The following is a 12,135-nucleotide window of genomic DNA, read 5'->3' on the forward strand; positions in this document are numbered from 1 at the left end:
AACTGTTTCCCCCTCGTATAAGCCTTGGGGTGGGAAATTTTTGTGAAAGTCGTGACCATGTCTACCCTGACTTGTTGCTACCCCCAGAATGTATTAATTCAACATTAAGGACCTGTAAGTGAGCAGGAACATTGTCCCTTTCATTCAGCTCTTTATTTCCAGTGCCTCCAAGTTACTGGAACTTGGAATCTTCTTCGTAAGTATTTCACCTATGAACTGATACCCGCTCACCTTTTCTGTGTGTGTATGGAGAGGGGAGGGGGGCTATCCTACATAAATAAAAGTTTAGTTTGGACCAAACATGGCTTTGACCTGAGAGCACAAAGTACTTTTTTTTTTTTTTTTTTGCCTTTTCCCCGGTCCTGGCCCTTTATTACAACTTCAACTCGCGTGCGCTTTGCTCACATGCTTGGTGCCACTGAAGGCTTAGTTTCTACATCCACAAAATGGGGACAGTGGCAGCGGCTCATTTTGTTTCTCCTCCTCGTTTTCCATCACTTCTTTTTTGGACGACTTATTACGTACGTATTCTTCAGGATAAACATTAAAAAAGGCAATGAGCAGTGAGCATCCATCAGGGACCTCGGGTGGCTCCGCCAAGACCAGAGAGGGAGAGGGATCCCGCTGACTGCCCAGTGCCTCTCGGGTCCGGAAACAACCCGGCTCTATTTCGACTGCGAGCCTGCCCGCCGCCGGGGCGCCGCCGCAGCCCCGGACGCCCTCCCTCGCCCCAGGCCGACAGCAGCCAGGCAGCCAGGCAGGCACGGCAAGCAGGCTGCCTGTCTCGGTGCCACCATCAAATGGGCCCGGCACCGCGCAGGCTCCGACGCGCGCCCTAGGGCCCGGCCTCGTTCTGGTTGCCGCCGCCCTGCCGTTCGCGCGGCGCAGCACTGGGGGCGGGGAGTCTGATGGGAGACGCGCGCCGCGCGGAGGAGGCGGCGGCGGCGGCCCGGGAGAGGGAGAGGGAGCGGGCGCGGGACTGGGCGCGGGCGGTGGGAGGCGGGGGACGAGGGGAGGCGCCGCCGTCGCCGCCCGCCCCTTTCCGCTGGGAAGCAGCTGCAGCAGCGGGAGCCGAGCGGGAGCCGCGCAGCCGCCGCCGCCGCCGCTGTCGCTGGGGGATGTGGCGGGCGCCAGCCCCGAGCCGCGCTGTCTCCTGAGTGCTAATCGCCGCCGTCGCCACAGCCGCCGCCGTCGCCGCCGAGTCGTGCGGGGCCAGGCCGCGCCCTCCCCGGGGCGCCCGCCGGCTCGCATGCCGAAGGGCTCCGGGGCGTAGCTGCGCGCCCGGCGCCGCCTCCGGGCTCCCCCGGCCCCGCCATGGGCTGCTGCAGCTCCGCCTCCGCCGCGCAGGTGAGGGGCTCCCGCCTCCGGGCCGTCCGCCCGGATGCCTCCCCCGCGCGCCGCGCCGCGCCGCCTGGCCGGCGCCCGCCGCTTCTCGCAGCCCCCCCGGCTGCCCTTCGCCCGCCGTGCGCCCCCCGAGCTCCCCTCTGGCACCTCGCCTTCCCATGCGTCCCGCGGATGCCCTGGCGCCGGCTCCCGGTCCGCAGGCGTCCCCGCGGCCCCCCCCCCCCGCCCCACCGTGCGCCCTCAGTACGCTCGGGGCCCTTCCCGACTCGGGCCCCGGCCCGCGGTCACACCTGAGCGCCCGGTCCCACCTGCCCGCAGGTAGAGGCTGGCTCGGCGTCCCCCCCCCCCCCCCCGCCCCGTACCCCCTGATGGCATCCGCTCCGCTTGTCTTCCGGGCCTGGCCACCTCCAGGGAGTCTGCCCTGCCGCCCCGCCGACTATTTTCTGGATTCCCGGAAGCTGTACTCCCAGCTTGGGCTGCTTCTCCCCTGTCCCACCTGATTGCCAGTTTTTACTCCATCAGCTATGCCGACCCTTTTCTCGGGCCCGTCGCCCTACCACCCCCCCCCCCCACCCCCTGCCCACCCAGGCCGGAGTTCTAGTGCTGGAGCGAGTCCCGGAGCCCTTCCACGGCCCATTTCTCAGATCCTACCCGCTCGCTTCCAGTGTCATCCCCTCCTCCTCCCCCCTTGGTACGTTGACCCCGGGCACCCGCGGCCTCCCCGCGCCCCGAGGCCCCTGCGGGAGCGCCCACCCTGGGCTAGGAAGGAGATTGGGCACCTGCTGGGTGACGGGAGCCTTGCGGAAACTCCTTCTTTGTTGCCACTGTAACAGGAGGAAGAGGTGCCGAATTTAGTTTTTCTGTGGGCACTGGCTGAATGTTGTCGCTGAGGGCTGAGATGCAGAGATTTCTCCCGGTTTCCACCCTGCCCCCATCCAAATTTTGCTCACCTCCTCCGGCTCTCTTGCCCGATCCGAGCCTTTAACCTAGGGTGGAAATGTTTAGACAACTGTGTAAGGATCCAATGTAATAGAACTTGACGGCTGATCACTAATAACTGAGAGGACCTGTTTGTAAATTACCTAATTTAGTGGATTAGTGAGTATATTTACAAATACGATAAAAAAGCAATCGGGAATACTGCATCAAACTGTCTGGTGGTGGTTTATGAAAAATAGGTTCTGACAACGCCTGAAATGTGATCTCCTCAGTTTCATTAGCGGTAGAATTTAACAGTGGCCCTGATTTGTTTGTTTTGGGTGGTAGGGGGGGTGGTGGGGGGAGAAGGAGGCTCTTGTTTATAGAAATAAAAGGTAGTCGGTTCTTGGTGAAGAAAAAAATGCTAGTTTAGGGGGGGAAAAATCCTCCAGAGATCTAGCATTTGTGATAATACCAGAAGTGTTTTGCTACTGCTAAATGACTATATATAACTCAGTTTTAAATAACCCTGCATACTTGTTCCAAAAATCTGAGATCTGTTGCAGAGAAAATGACTAGAATTGCGAATGAGTGGAGGACATTTATGCTTTACTGGGTATCCATTCTGTTTGTCCAGTTCTTAAGCTGATTGGTTTAGTTAGCAAAACCTTCCTATGGCAATGGTTGGAATGGCAAAGAACTGTTACTTGGTGTTAAGGAAGCTCTATCAGGGTTTGCATATTAACATGTAAAGATGTAGAATTATATATCCCATTTGGCTGGTTAGGGAATTTTGAGGAGGGTAGCATCTAGTTGGACATTGATATTTATTTACTTGGTTTTCATTAAAGTGAGGTGTTTATTGAATTGCCTTTATTTTCAGAATTGGGTTACTTTGCATTGTCTTCTGGTGGTGAAATGCCTGGGAGATGGAAAAGTATTGATAGTTTATGGATGGCTTGTTCAGCCCATGGGAGGAATAGATTCTGCACCAGAACTTTGCTTTAAATATGTAGCAAGTCTTGCATTTGTCTAGCCCCACATCATACATTTCAGAACATTGTCACATTCTGTTTCCTTCATGGCATGTTTTTCCTTGTGGATTGCTATAACCAATCATGTTTCCCCTATGGATTGTTATAACCAATCAGTAGCTGTCACTTGCCTTTGAGTTCAGCTTTAGGGACTTGTAATGATCAGTGGAATATTGAGGAGGCAGAATTTGTGCCAAGAAGCTGGTCATTTTTTTTTTTCTTGAGATTTTTGGTGGCTTTTGTCATTTATAAAGTGTTCGTTTCTCAAAAGCATCAGAAATTAGAATACTAACTGTGTGCTGTGTTCAAATAAAATAGAGATCCAACTTTTAATCTTTTCCAGATGTAACTCCATATTACCTAGCCTCTCTTAGGGACCTTTGATGTATTTTGAAGCAGAAGGTGTTGGCTTCATCCTTTCTACTGGATTTTAAGTTACTATAGTATAGGATCAGTTTTTTTTTTTTTTTTTTTTTTGGGTCTGGTTGTGGGGCTTGAACTCTGGGCCTGGGCGCTGTCCCTCAGCTCTTCAGCTCAAGGCTAGCCCTCTACCACTTGAGCCACAGCACCACCTCCAGCTTTTTTCTTTTTGCTTATTTGGTGCTGAGGAATCGAACCCAAGGCCTCATGCATGCAAGGCAAGCACTCTACCACTGAGCCACCTTCCCAGCCCCAGTTTTTTTTTTCTATCCTTGTATTTACTGCAGTACTTCATCTTACCTTGTGCATAATAGTTGCTCAGCAACAGTCATTGGGAAGATTATATACACTCAGATTTGCTAACATCTGGCTGGCAAACGATATTGCTTATGAATCCAGCCCTGACCTCTGTTTCACTTCCATGGTCTGGTTGATTAATTCTACCCGGCTCTCTTCTTCTGAACTCAAACCTGAACTGTGTAAGCTAAAATTCACTTGCCTTTCTCATATTAATTCCTGTCCTATCAGTGATTCCACTAGCTTCAAACAGTTCCCCTTCCCCCTCCAATAGCTTTCTTAATATATTTTAGTTGGAGCAGTGGCTGTAACATCTTAAAAGAGCTTGTCTGCAAAACCAAATGATAACCTGAATAACACATCAAAACAACATGTTTTGAAGTAATCTGCAGTCCAGCTTAGCTTTTCTCAGCAGTACCATCAGCACCTTCTAAGCCCTGGTAGACTTTATCAGTGTAAATAAAATACATTTCTTTTTGCAGTAAGGATTCACCTTTGAAATATAATTTATTTCCCTTCATAGTCTCTTGTAATTTGGTAGACTTTATTGCTCTTCAAATTTTCATCTTTGTATCTGTCCTTGTATGTTCTTGACAGTGTCTCAGTATCATAATTTGCCATCACAATACTTACCCTTTTTCAGGATTTTAAATTTAAAAAATGTCATATGTGTCACAATGTATACTAGTATTTCATTGCTAAAGTTAGATTATTGGCAAAATAATTTGAATTGTATCAGCTATGTAAATATAAGGATCTTATCTGGTGAGTCAGGATTCTTAAAGAACTCAGATTTTTCACGTTCTTTTTTTTTTTCTTTTGAATTAGTGACTAACATTACATGTTTAATGATTGCTCACAAGTCAGTACAAGATAGCCTTTGCCTAAATGTGTCTTTGAAGGGAAGGCACATAAAAGCAAGATAGTCTGAGTTCTTTTTACAGCACTAATCCTCCCTAAGACTCTTAAAATTTATTCTCATCTCTCCATAATTCGTTTCTTCTCTTATAACCTGACATAATTTCTATTCTTGTAATGTTAAACTTCAAAGTTCACTTGTAAATCTTGAGATTTATTAAATGTTCTTTCCCATTGACAAACCAGTTTAAGTGAAGGAGACTTTTGAAAGATTACTTAGCAAATTGCTCCAAGTCTTTCTTGTTAATGGCTAGATCATTATTTGTCACAGCAGTGCTTTGGAGGCCAAGAGATTTTTGCAAGTGCTCTGAAGTTCTGTGTCCTTCCGTTCTAGCTCTAGACATTGAAAGAGAGATAGAGAATCTTTCAGGTTGAACAAATTGCCCTTTGTCTGACTTTTGCGTATTGTCTTCAAAATAAGGGCTCTATATATTTACCTGCCTTTTGCTAGCTTGCCTATCTTGTTTTGGCAGTGGTGAAACACAATCAGAAGTGGTTTACAGGTACTGGTTAGTATTTATGTGTTTAACTGTGCCATAACAGAACTTATGCCAGCTTGTGGAAGGTAAAGGTAGATGGTATAAATGAAATTTGAAGAACATAGTGAGAATTACCAATAGAGACTACATTGTTCCATTAAAATAGGACCTATAAAGAAAACTTGCCCTAGCTGCATATAAGGCATGGCATTTTTTTTCTCTTTGTAAATATTGTGCTGTTGTTAAAGAGAATTCATTCTTCAAGATCTGTAAATCAAAAGTTAATGTCAAAATTGTTGGGAAAGAATGTAGAAGTGGTAATACTTTGTATAGGATTTTTTCTTGGCGGGGGGGGGGGTTGGTGCTTGTCCTGGGGCCTTAGTGCTGTCCTGGAGCTTTTTTATGCTCAAGGCTAGCACTCTACAACTTGAGCAACAGCTTTTTTGGTAGTTAATTGGGGATAAGAATTTCATGGACTTTCTTGCCCAGGCAGGGTATCCTCATATCTCAACCTCCTGAGTACCCGGGATTATAGGCATGAGCAACTGGCACCCAGCTCTAGGATTTTTTTAAATAGTCATTTTAATGTTACCAGTACTCCAAATTGATTTTAATTCCATTCTACAGCTGAAGAAATTGAAATTCGAAGTTAGGAAACCTGAAGTCACAGACATACTAAGTAATAGGGCCCAATTTCAGGACTAGTAAGTCTGAGCTTTATGCCACTTTTGTTTTTTACGTTCACGGTTCCTAAGTCTTAGCTTGTACTGCTCCCAATCTCATCTTGTGGGGTGGTAGGCAGAGGTGTATCATGTAAGCCACATTTCCAACCCATAAATCCTTATATTCTTTTCTTTTTTTGTGCCAGTCTTAGGACTTGATCTCATGGCCTGGGTGCTGTCTTAAGGCTAGTGCTCTGCTGCTTGAACCACAACTCCACTTCTAGATTTTTGGTGTTCTATTGGAAATAAGAGTCTCAGGGACTTTCCTGCCCAGACTAGCTTTGAGCTGTGATCCTCAGATCTCAGCCTCCTGAGTAGCTAGGATTACAGGCCACTGTTGCCTGGCTCTCTTTTAGTCTTTAGAAAAGGTCAATTTTGAGTTACAGGATCTCACCTAAAAATTGGTTGTTTATAATGGGACTGGGATTTGAACTCCTCAGGGCTTAAGTTTGCTAGTTTTACCATTTGAACTACTCTCTCAGCCTTCCAAGTTAAATTTTATGCCACCATTTTTGAACCAACTGTAGTTAGCATATAATAATATCATAGAATATATAGCGTATATCATCATATAATAAAACAAAGTTGCCCAGTTAGAAGGCTTGAGAGATACTATTTGATGTATTATCCACTGGGAAGGAAATCATAAAAGTTTATTTGGTTACCAGTTATTTGTTGATAGCTGTTCTTTTGTGCTATCCTCCCATCCAGAACTATCAAGAATGAATGAAATAGTTCAGTTTTATAAGCTTGAATTTAATTTGGAGACTTTAGTATACGTTAGAGATAAGCCAGTATTACCATTTCACTTTTCTGTTGATCCAAACTAGAATTTAGAAATACAAAGTGGTTGAGGTCAAAGAGTGAAGCTATGAGGTAGCTGGGTCTAGAAACCTTTTTAGACTCTTCTTGTGTGTTCTTACTGTCTTAATTCTTACTTTCAACCTGGCTTCAAGTTGGAATCACACAGAGAACTTTACAAAACACAAATGTTTGGGGTTCATTCTGAGATTCTCATTCTGAGGTTCTGATTTAATTGATCCAGAGCTGCTACCTGAGTTTCTGAATTTCTTAAAGTTCACTGGTGATTCTCATGCCACAAAGACCAAGAACCACAGTTCCTTCTCCTTCTCCAGTGACTATTCATCTCCTTCAGTGGTGTCAGTTACAGTTTGTGTGCTGACAGTTGCCACACTGAATCATTGAACTGAACCAAACCTTTTCCCAGCTGACATTAGAGTGTTGAATAGTCAACTCAACACAGCATGCCTAAAACTTAAACTGAACTCCAATTGTGTCCACGTCTTTTTCAGTATGTCTGGTTTACTGAATGGTACCAATGTCTTGGAGGAAACTTGAATCGTGGAGGAAGCCTGCCTTCCACTCTTCCCAGTTAGTCAGCACATCTTGCCTTTTCTCCCAAACTCACTGTCAGTACCCTAGTCCAAGCCTCTCTTATTTCCAGCAAGCACCTTGGTTACAGATCTGTCTTTGTGTATCTGTTCATGCTTCCTTCTCATCTTTCTCATACTGCAGTCTTAATGATTGTTGAAAACATGGGAGCTGATTGATTGTTCTCTTCTGCTTAAAACCGCTCAGTGGTTTCCAATTACTTTTGGGACAGAGACCAGAAATCTCTTAGCGTGGTCTGTACTGGTCCCCTTTACTGCAGCATCATCTTTCCAGGCTCTTCCCTACTCTTTTCAGAGCTGGTGCATATACTGTTCACTTGTTTAGAAGGCTCTTTTCTTTTTCTCTCAAGCCTTTGGCTTGTTACTTTAAGTTGCAGCTTAAAAATCATTTCTGTGGGAAAAGGCTTTCTTCAAATCAGGCTATGTCTCCTCATTAAACACTCTTCGAACACTATCTAATAGCAATAAACCACGTAATTATCCAGTTACTCTTAATGTATAGACCAGGATTTGGCAAACTATAGGCCTTGCACCAAAGCTGACTTGCTAGCCTTGGTTTTCTGTGGCTTACAAGCTAAGAATAGTGCTTGTATTTTTAAATGATTGATACAAATCATTAAGAGTATTATTTTATGAAAATCATATGAAAATTGAATTTCACTCTCCACAGTAAAGTTTTAGTAGGCCATAGCTATACTTAACTTACTATCTATAGCTGGCAGAGCTGAGTTGTTGTGATAGACTTTGTGGTATATGTGCATAAATATTCTCTGTGGCCTTTTTCTAAGAATATTTGCCTTCCTTTGCTCTAGATTGTGTTGGTGAAGGAAGATTGTGTCTAGTTTGTTTATTGCTGCTCTTCTGTATTGAATTAGTACCAGTACGTAGTAGATTCTTATGAAATGCTTGAATACATTAACAAATATTCTTTTCTTCTGCCAATGACTATGAATAACCTTTAATGTGCAAGGTTTTTTTTTTTTTGGTAATCCTAAGGTTTGAATTCAGGGCCTGGGCACTGTCCCTGAGCTTCTTTTGCTCAAGGCTAGCACTCTACCACATGATCCACAGTGCCGCATTTTCTGTTTATGTGGTACTGAGGAATTGAACCCAGGGCTTCATGAATGCTAGTCAAGCACTCTGCTACTACTAAGACATATTCCAAGCCCTGTTTTTTTTCTTTCTAAGTGTGTGTGTGTGTGTGTGTGTGTGTGTGTGTGTGTGTGTGTGTGTGTGTGTGTGTGTGTGTATGTGTATATGTGTATGTGTACATGTGTGTGCATTCATGTTCCCATCCTAATACTTGAGTTTAGGTCTTGGATGATGTCTCTGAGCTTTTGTGCTCAAGACTAGTGCTCTACCACTTGAGCCACAGCTCCATTTTCAGCTTTTTTTTTTTGATATTTAATTGGAGATAAAAGTCTCAAGGACTTTGTAGCCTGGGCTGTCTTCAAGCTGTGATCCTCAGATCTAAGCCTCCTGAGATTATAGGCATGAGCCACCAGTTCCTGGCAAGTTATTTTAAAGGCAAAATTCTTTACAAGATTCTCTACAAAGATTTGATTAGCATTTAGCTTATGGTTAAAGTTTTTTACGTCGTGATATTTGTTTTTTACGTCGTGATATTTATTGGTACTTTTTGCTTTGTTGTTTAAAATGTAGCTTAGCAAATGTTCTAAATTTACATTTATATGCTTTGTAACAAATTTAGTATTAAAAATGATTAGCATTTTCCAGTACGTTCTTATATATTCATTGTGGGGAAAAGGGTTAGTTTTATTTCTTTGCTAGATTCCGCTCTGATTTCATTGTGTATCTGTGTTATATAACAAGACTTAATAAACATTTGTTTAATAAACTGTTGAATTTTTCTTTTTTCCAGAAATAACATCATTATTTACCTTAGGTATCCTCTATTTTGACAAACCACAACCAAATATTTAAACTTTTGCTTAGTAGAGAAATTCATAAAGTGAATATAATTCCAATTTTTAAGGTTGCTAGATGTGCTAAAACATTTTAAACCCAAGTGTTTTACTTCTGGATACATTTGAATAACATCAAGCAAGAAACAGTATAAATGTAGTTCAAGATGTTTAAGTAGTGGTGACAGTTTTGAAGTTTATTTTGTAGCTCTGTGATATATAATGATGATCAAGATTTTTTGTAAGATTCATTATTAGAAGCCATTTAGAATGCCCCAGTTTAGGAAATAAACAACCATAACAGCACATCTCCCTTCCTCTTAAATCTAAATACTGCAAACATTAAGGAAAATGTTTTATTTTCTATAATCCTGGAGGAGGGGTGGCATCAAGTGCTTAGTTCAGTGGCTTCTGCAGTCAGTTCAGTGATGTTAGCAAACACTTAGGTTCTTCTTATTTCTGTTCTGTTATAGTAAGGAGGGAAGCTTTTCTTCACTTAGCTCCCTTCTGATCCCAAGGTGACTGTAGCTTTTCTGATAGACTTTGGCAAAGCTAATTCTTTAATAAGAATTAGGAAGGGCTGCATACTCTTCCCTAAAAATATCTAGGAAGAGGAAGGCAAAGGATCCATTAATTTTTTTTTTATTGTGAAAATACTGTACAGAGGGGTTACAATTACATGGACGAAATAATGAGTACATTTCTTATCAAGCATTGTAGCCTCCTCCTTTGTTTCCCCTTCCCATCCCCTCCTCCCTCCCACCCCCCACCCCCCCCATCCAACCCTCCCTCCCCCCAAAGTTGTAAAGTTCGTTTTTTGACATAACGACTTGTACATCTCATTGTTGCAATGGGTCCACCTGTATCCCTATTTAAATGATTTGTCTTTTCCCTTCCCCTCCACAAATTATAACAACATCAAATACAGTGAAAGCAGGGGTTATACCGTGGGGGAGGGACATACATAGCAACAAAGAAATAATCTTATAAATGTGTTTGAAACAATCGCATGAAAGAATAAAACATTTGAATACATATCTTAGGGTTCATTTCCCTAACATCAACTTAACTGACCTTTTCTGCTTGACTCAGACATATACTAATTATTGCAAATAAGGGAAACCATGGGACCTATGTTTCTTTGGGGCTGGCTTACTTCACTTAATATAATTTTTTCCAAGTCTTTCCATTTCCTAACAAATGGTGCAATGTCATTCTTTCTGATGGAGGCATAGAATTCCATTGTGTATATGTACCACATTTTCTTGATCCATTCATCTACTGAGGGACATCTGGGTTGGTTCCATATCTTAGCTATGGTAAATAAGGCTGCAGGTAGCTTTAGTGTAGTCTTGTTTGTGAACATTTGGGTAAATGCCCAAAAGTGGGATTGCTGGGTCATAGGGGAGCTCTATGTGGAGTCTTTTGAGGAACCTTCATACTACTTTCCGAAGTGGTTGAACAAGTTTACACTCCCACCAACAATGCAGTAAGGTAAGGATCCATTAATTTCCCAGTGACTCACGTAGTGGGTGGAGCAGTTACTGGGGCCGAAGTTAGCTTTTGCTGGCAAGGCAGAAGTTGGGAGAATGGTGGCTGGGTGAGGCAGCCAAATCATATCTACTACATTCTTCTGCCTATGAAATCATACTCCTATGGTATTTTCTAACATTTTGCTTATAGCTCCAAGATAAACCTTTCAAAGTTATTTGAAACTTAAAAGGATCTTCATATCCTATTACCCTTCCAGGAGACTGCTGTAGCACACCTTTCTCCTTTATCTACTCCCATTGCCTCTTTCCCTGTCTGACCCAAATACAGCTTCAGATGATCATCTGAGGTTAAGAGTAATGGTTAAGTAGTTACTGAGTATTCTTGAGAGCACTGGTTCCAAGTCTTCAGGTTTATAAGAACAACTTCTGTTTCTAGCTCCTAATTTCCTTTTCTGCCTCTTCTAAATTCTCTTGTCTTTGATTAGCTTTGTCTGGTTGATATTCACTTTTTTCTTTTTACCTTTTCCCTAAAAATTTCAATTTCCTTCCTTTTTTGCCCATTGCTACCCGCTAGACTTAAGAGCTATATCACAGAGTAGAATATGTTCACATACACTATGGAGGTAAAAAGAATGCCTCTATTTTCAATTTACATTTAATTTTTCCTTATAAGCAGAACTGAAGATCCACCTCATTGACACTGAGCAGAATTCTTTTATATGCCAAGTACACCTCTGCAATAGATAATTTAGAGAAAGAGAAATAAACAATGTGTAAATACGTTCAGTCTTGTTACTTCTCAGAATCAAGCACAAAGGTACCTTTTACTTACACCTGTAACTTTGCAGAAAGATAACAGAGCAGTATTACTTTCCTTTGTGGTTTTGACTCAAATATGCTTTATTGATTTGCTTAATAAATTATAATGACCCTCTTGGGATCCTGTTTGACAACATACATTAAAAGCTATTCAAGAAGTTGACACCCTTTACTTTGTAACCCAAAAGAGTATGCTAGAGCAAGATTCCTTTCATTGTACATTATTATTTTTAAATATTTTATTTCTGATGTGAACCTCTGTCTTTTTAAAAAATATATACAGTCTGTTTGAATTGAATCGACTAGCCCATCCCCAACTGAATGAATGATCCTTACTGGATAAGTGGCCTTTGC

General features: G+C 42.9%; 1 protein-coding gene across 3 annotated transcripts in view; it reads left to right on the forward strand.

Annotated features, from left to right (window-relative positions):
• The first annotated feature begins 1,041 nt into the window (after nt 1-1,041).
• Slc44a1 (solute carrier family 44 member 1) overlaps nt 1,042-12,135 on the forward strand; it is a 175,632-nt gene continuing 164,538 nt past the window's right edge. For 2 of the 3 annotated variants that reach the window (XM_042695035.1, XM_042695026.1), the window contains exon 1: nt 1,045-1,347. In XM_042695035.1, the coding sequence (XP_042550969.1) occupies nt 1,315-1,347 (33 nt within the window). In that variant the 5' untranslated portion in view covers nt 1,045-1,314. Of the gene's footprint in view, nt 1,348-12,135 lie in introns of all 3 variants that reach the window. The other variant, XM_042695029.1, reaches the window with a different exon arrangement.

The sequence above is a fragment of the Dipodomys spectabilis genome, unplaced genomic scaffold, assembly GCF_019054845.1.
Source record: "Dipodomys spectabilis isolate Male_0828 unplaced genomic scaffold, ASM1905484v1 ptg000006l, whole genome shotgun sequence".
Lineage (NCBI taxonomy): Eukaryota > Metazoa > Chordata > Mammalia > Rodentia > Heteromyidae > Dipodomys > Dipodomys spectabilis.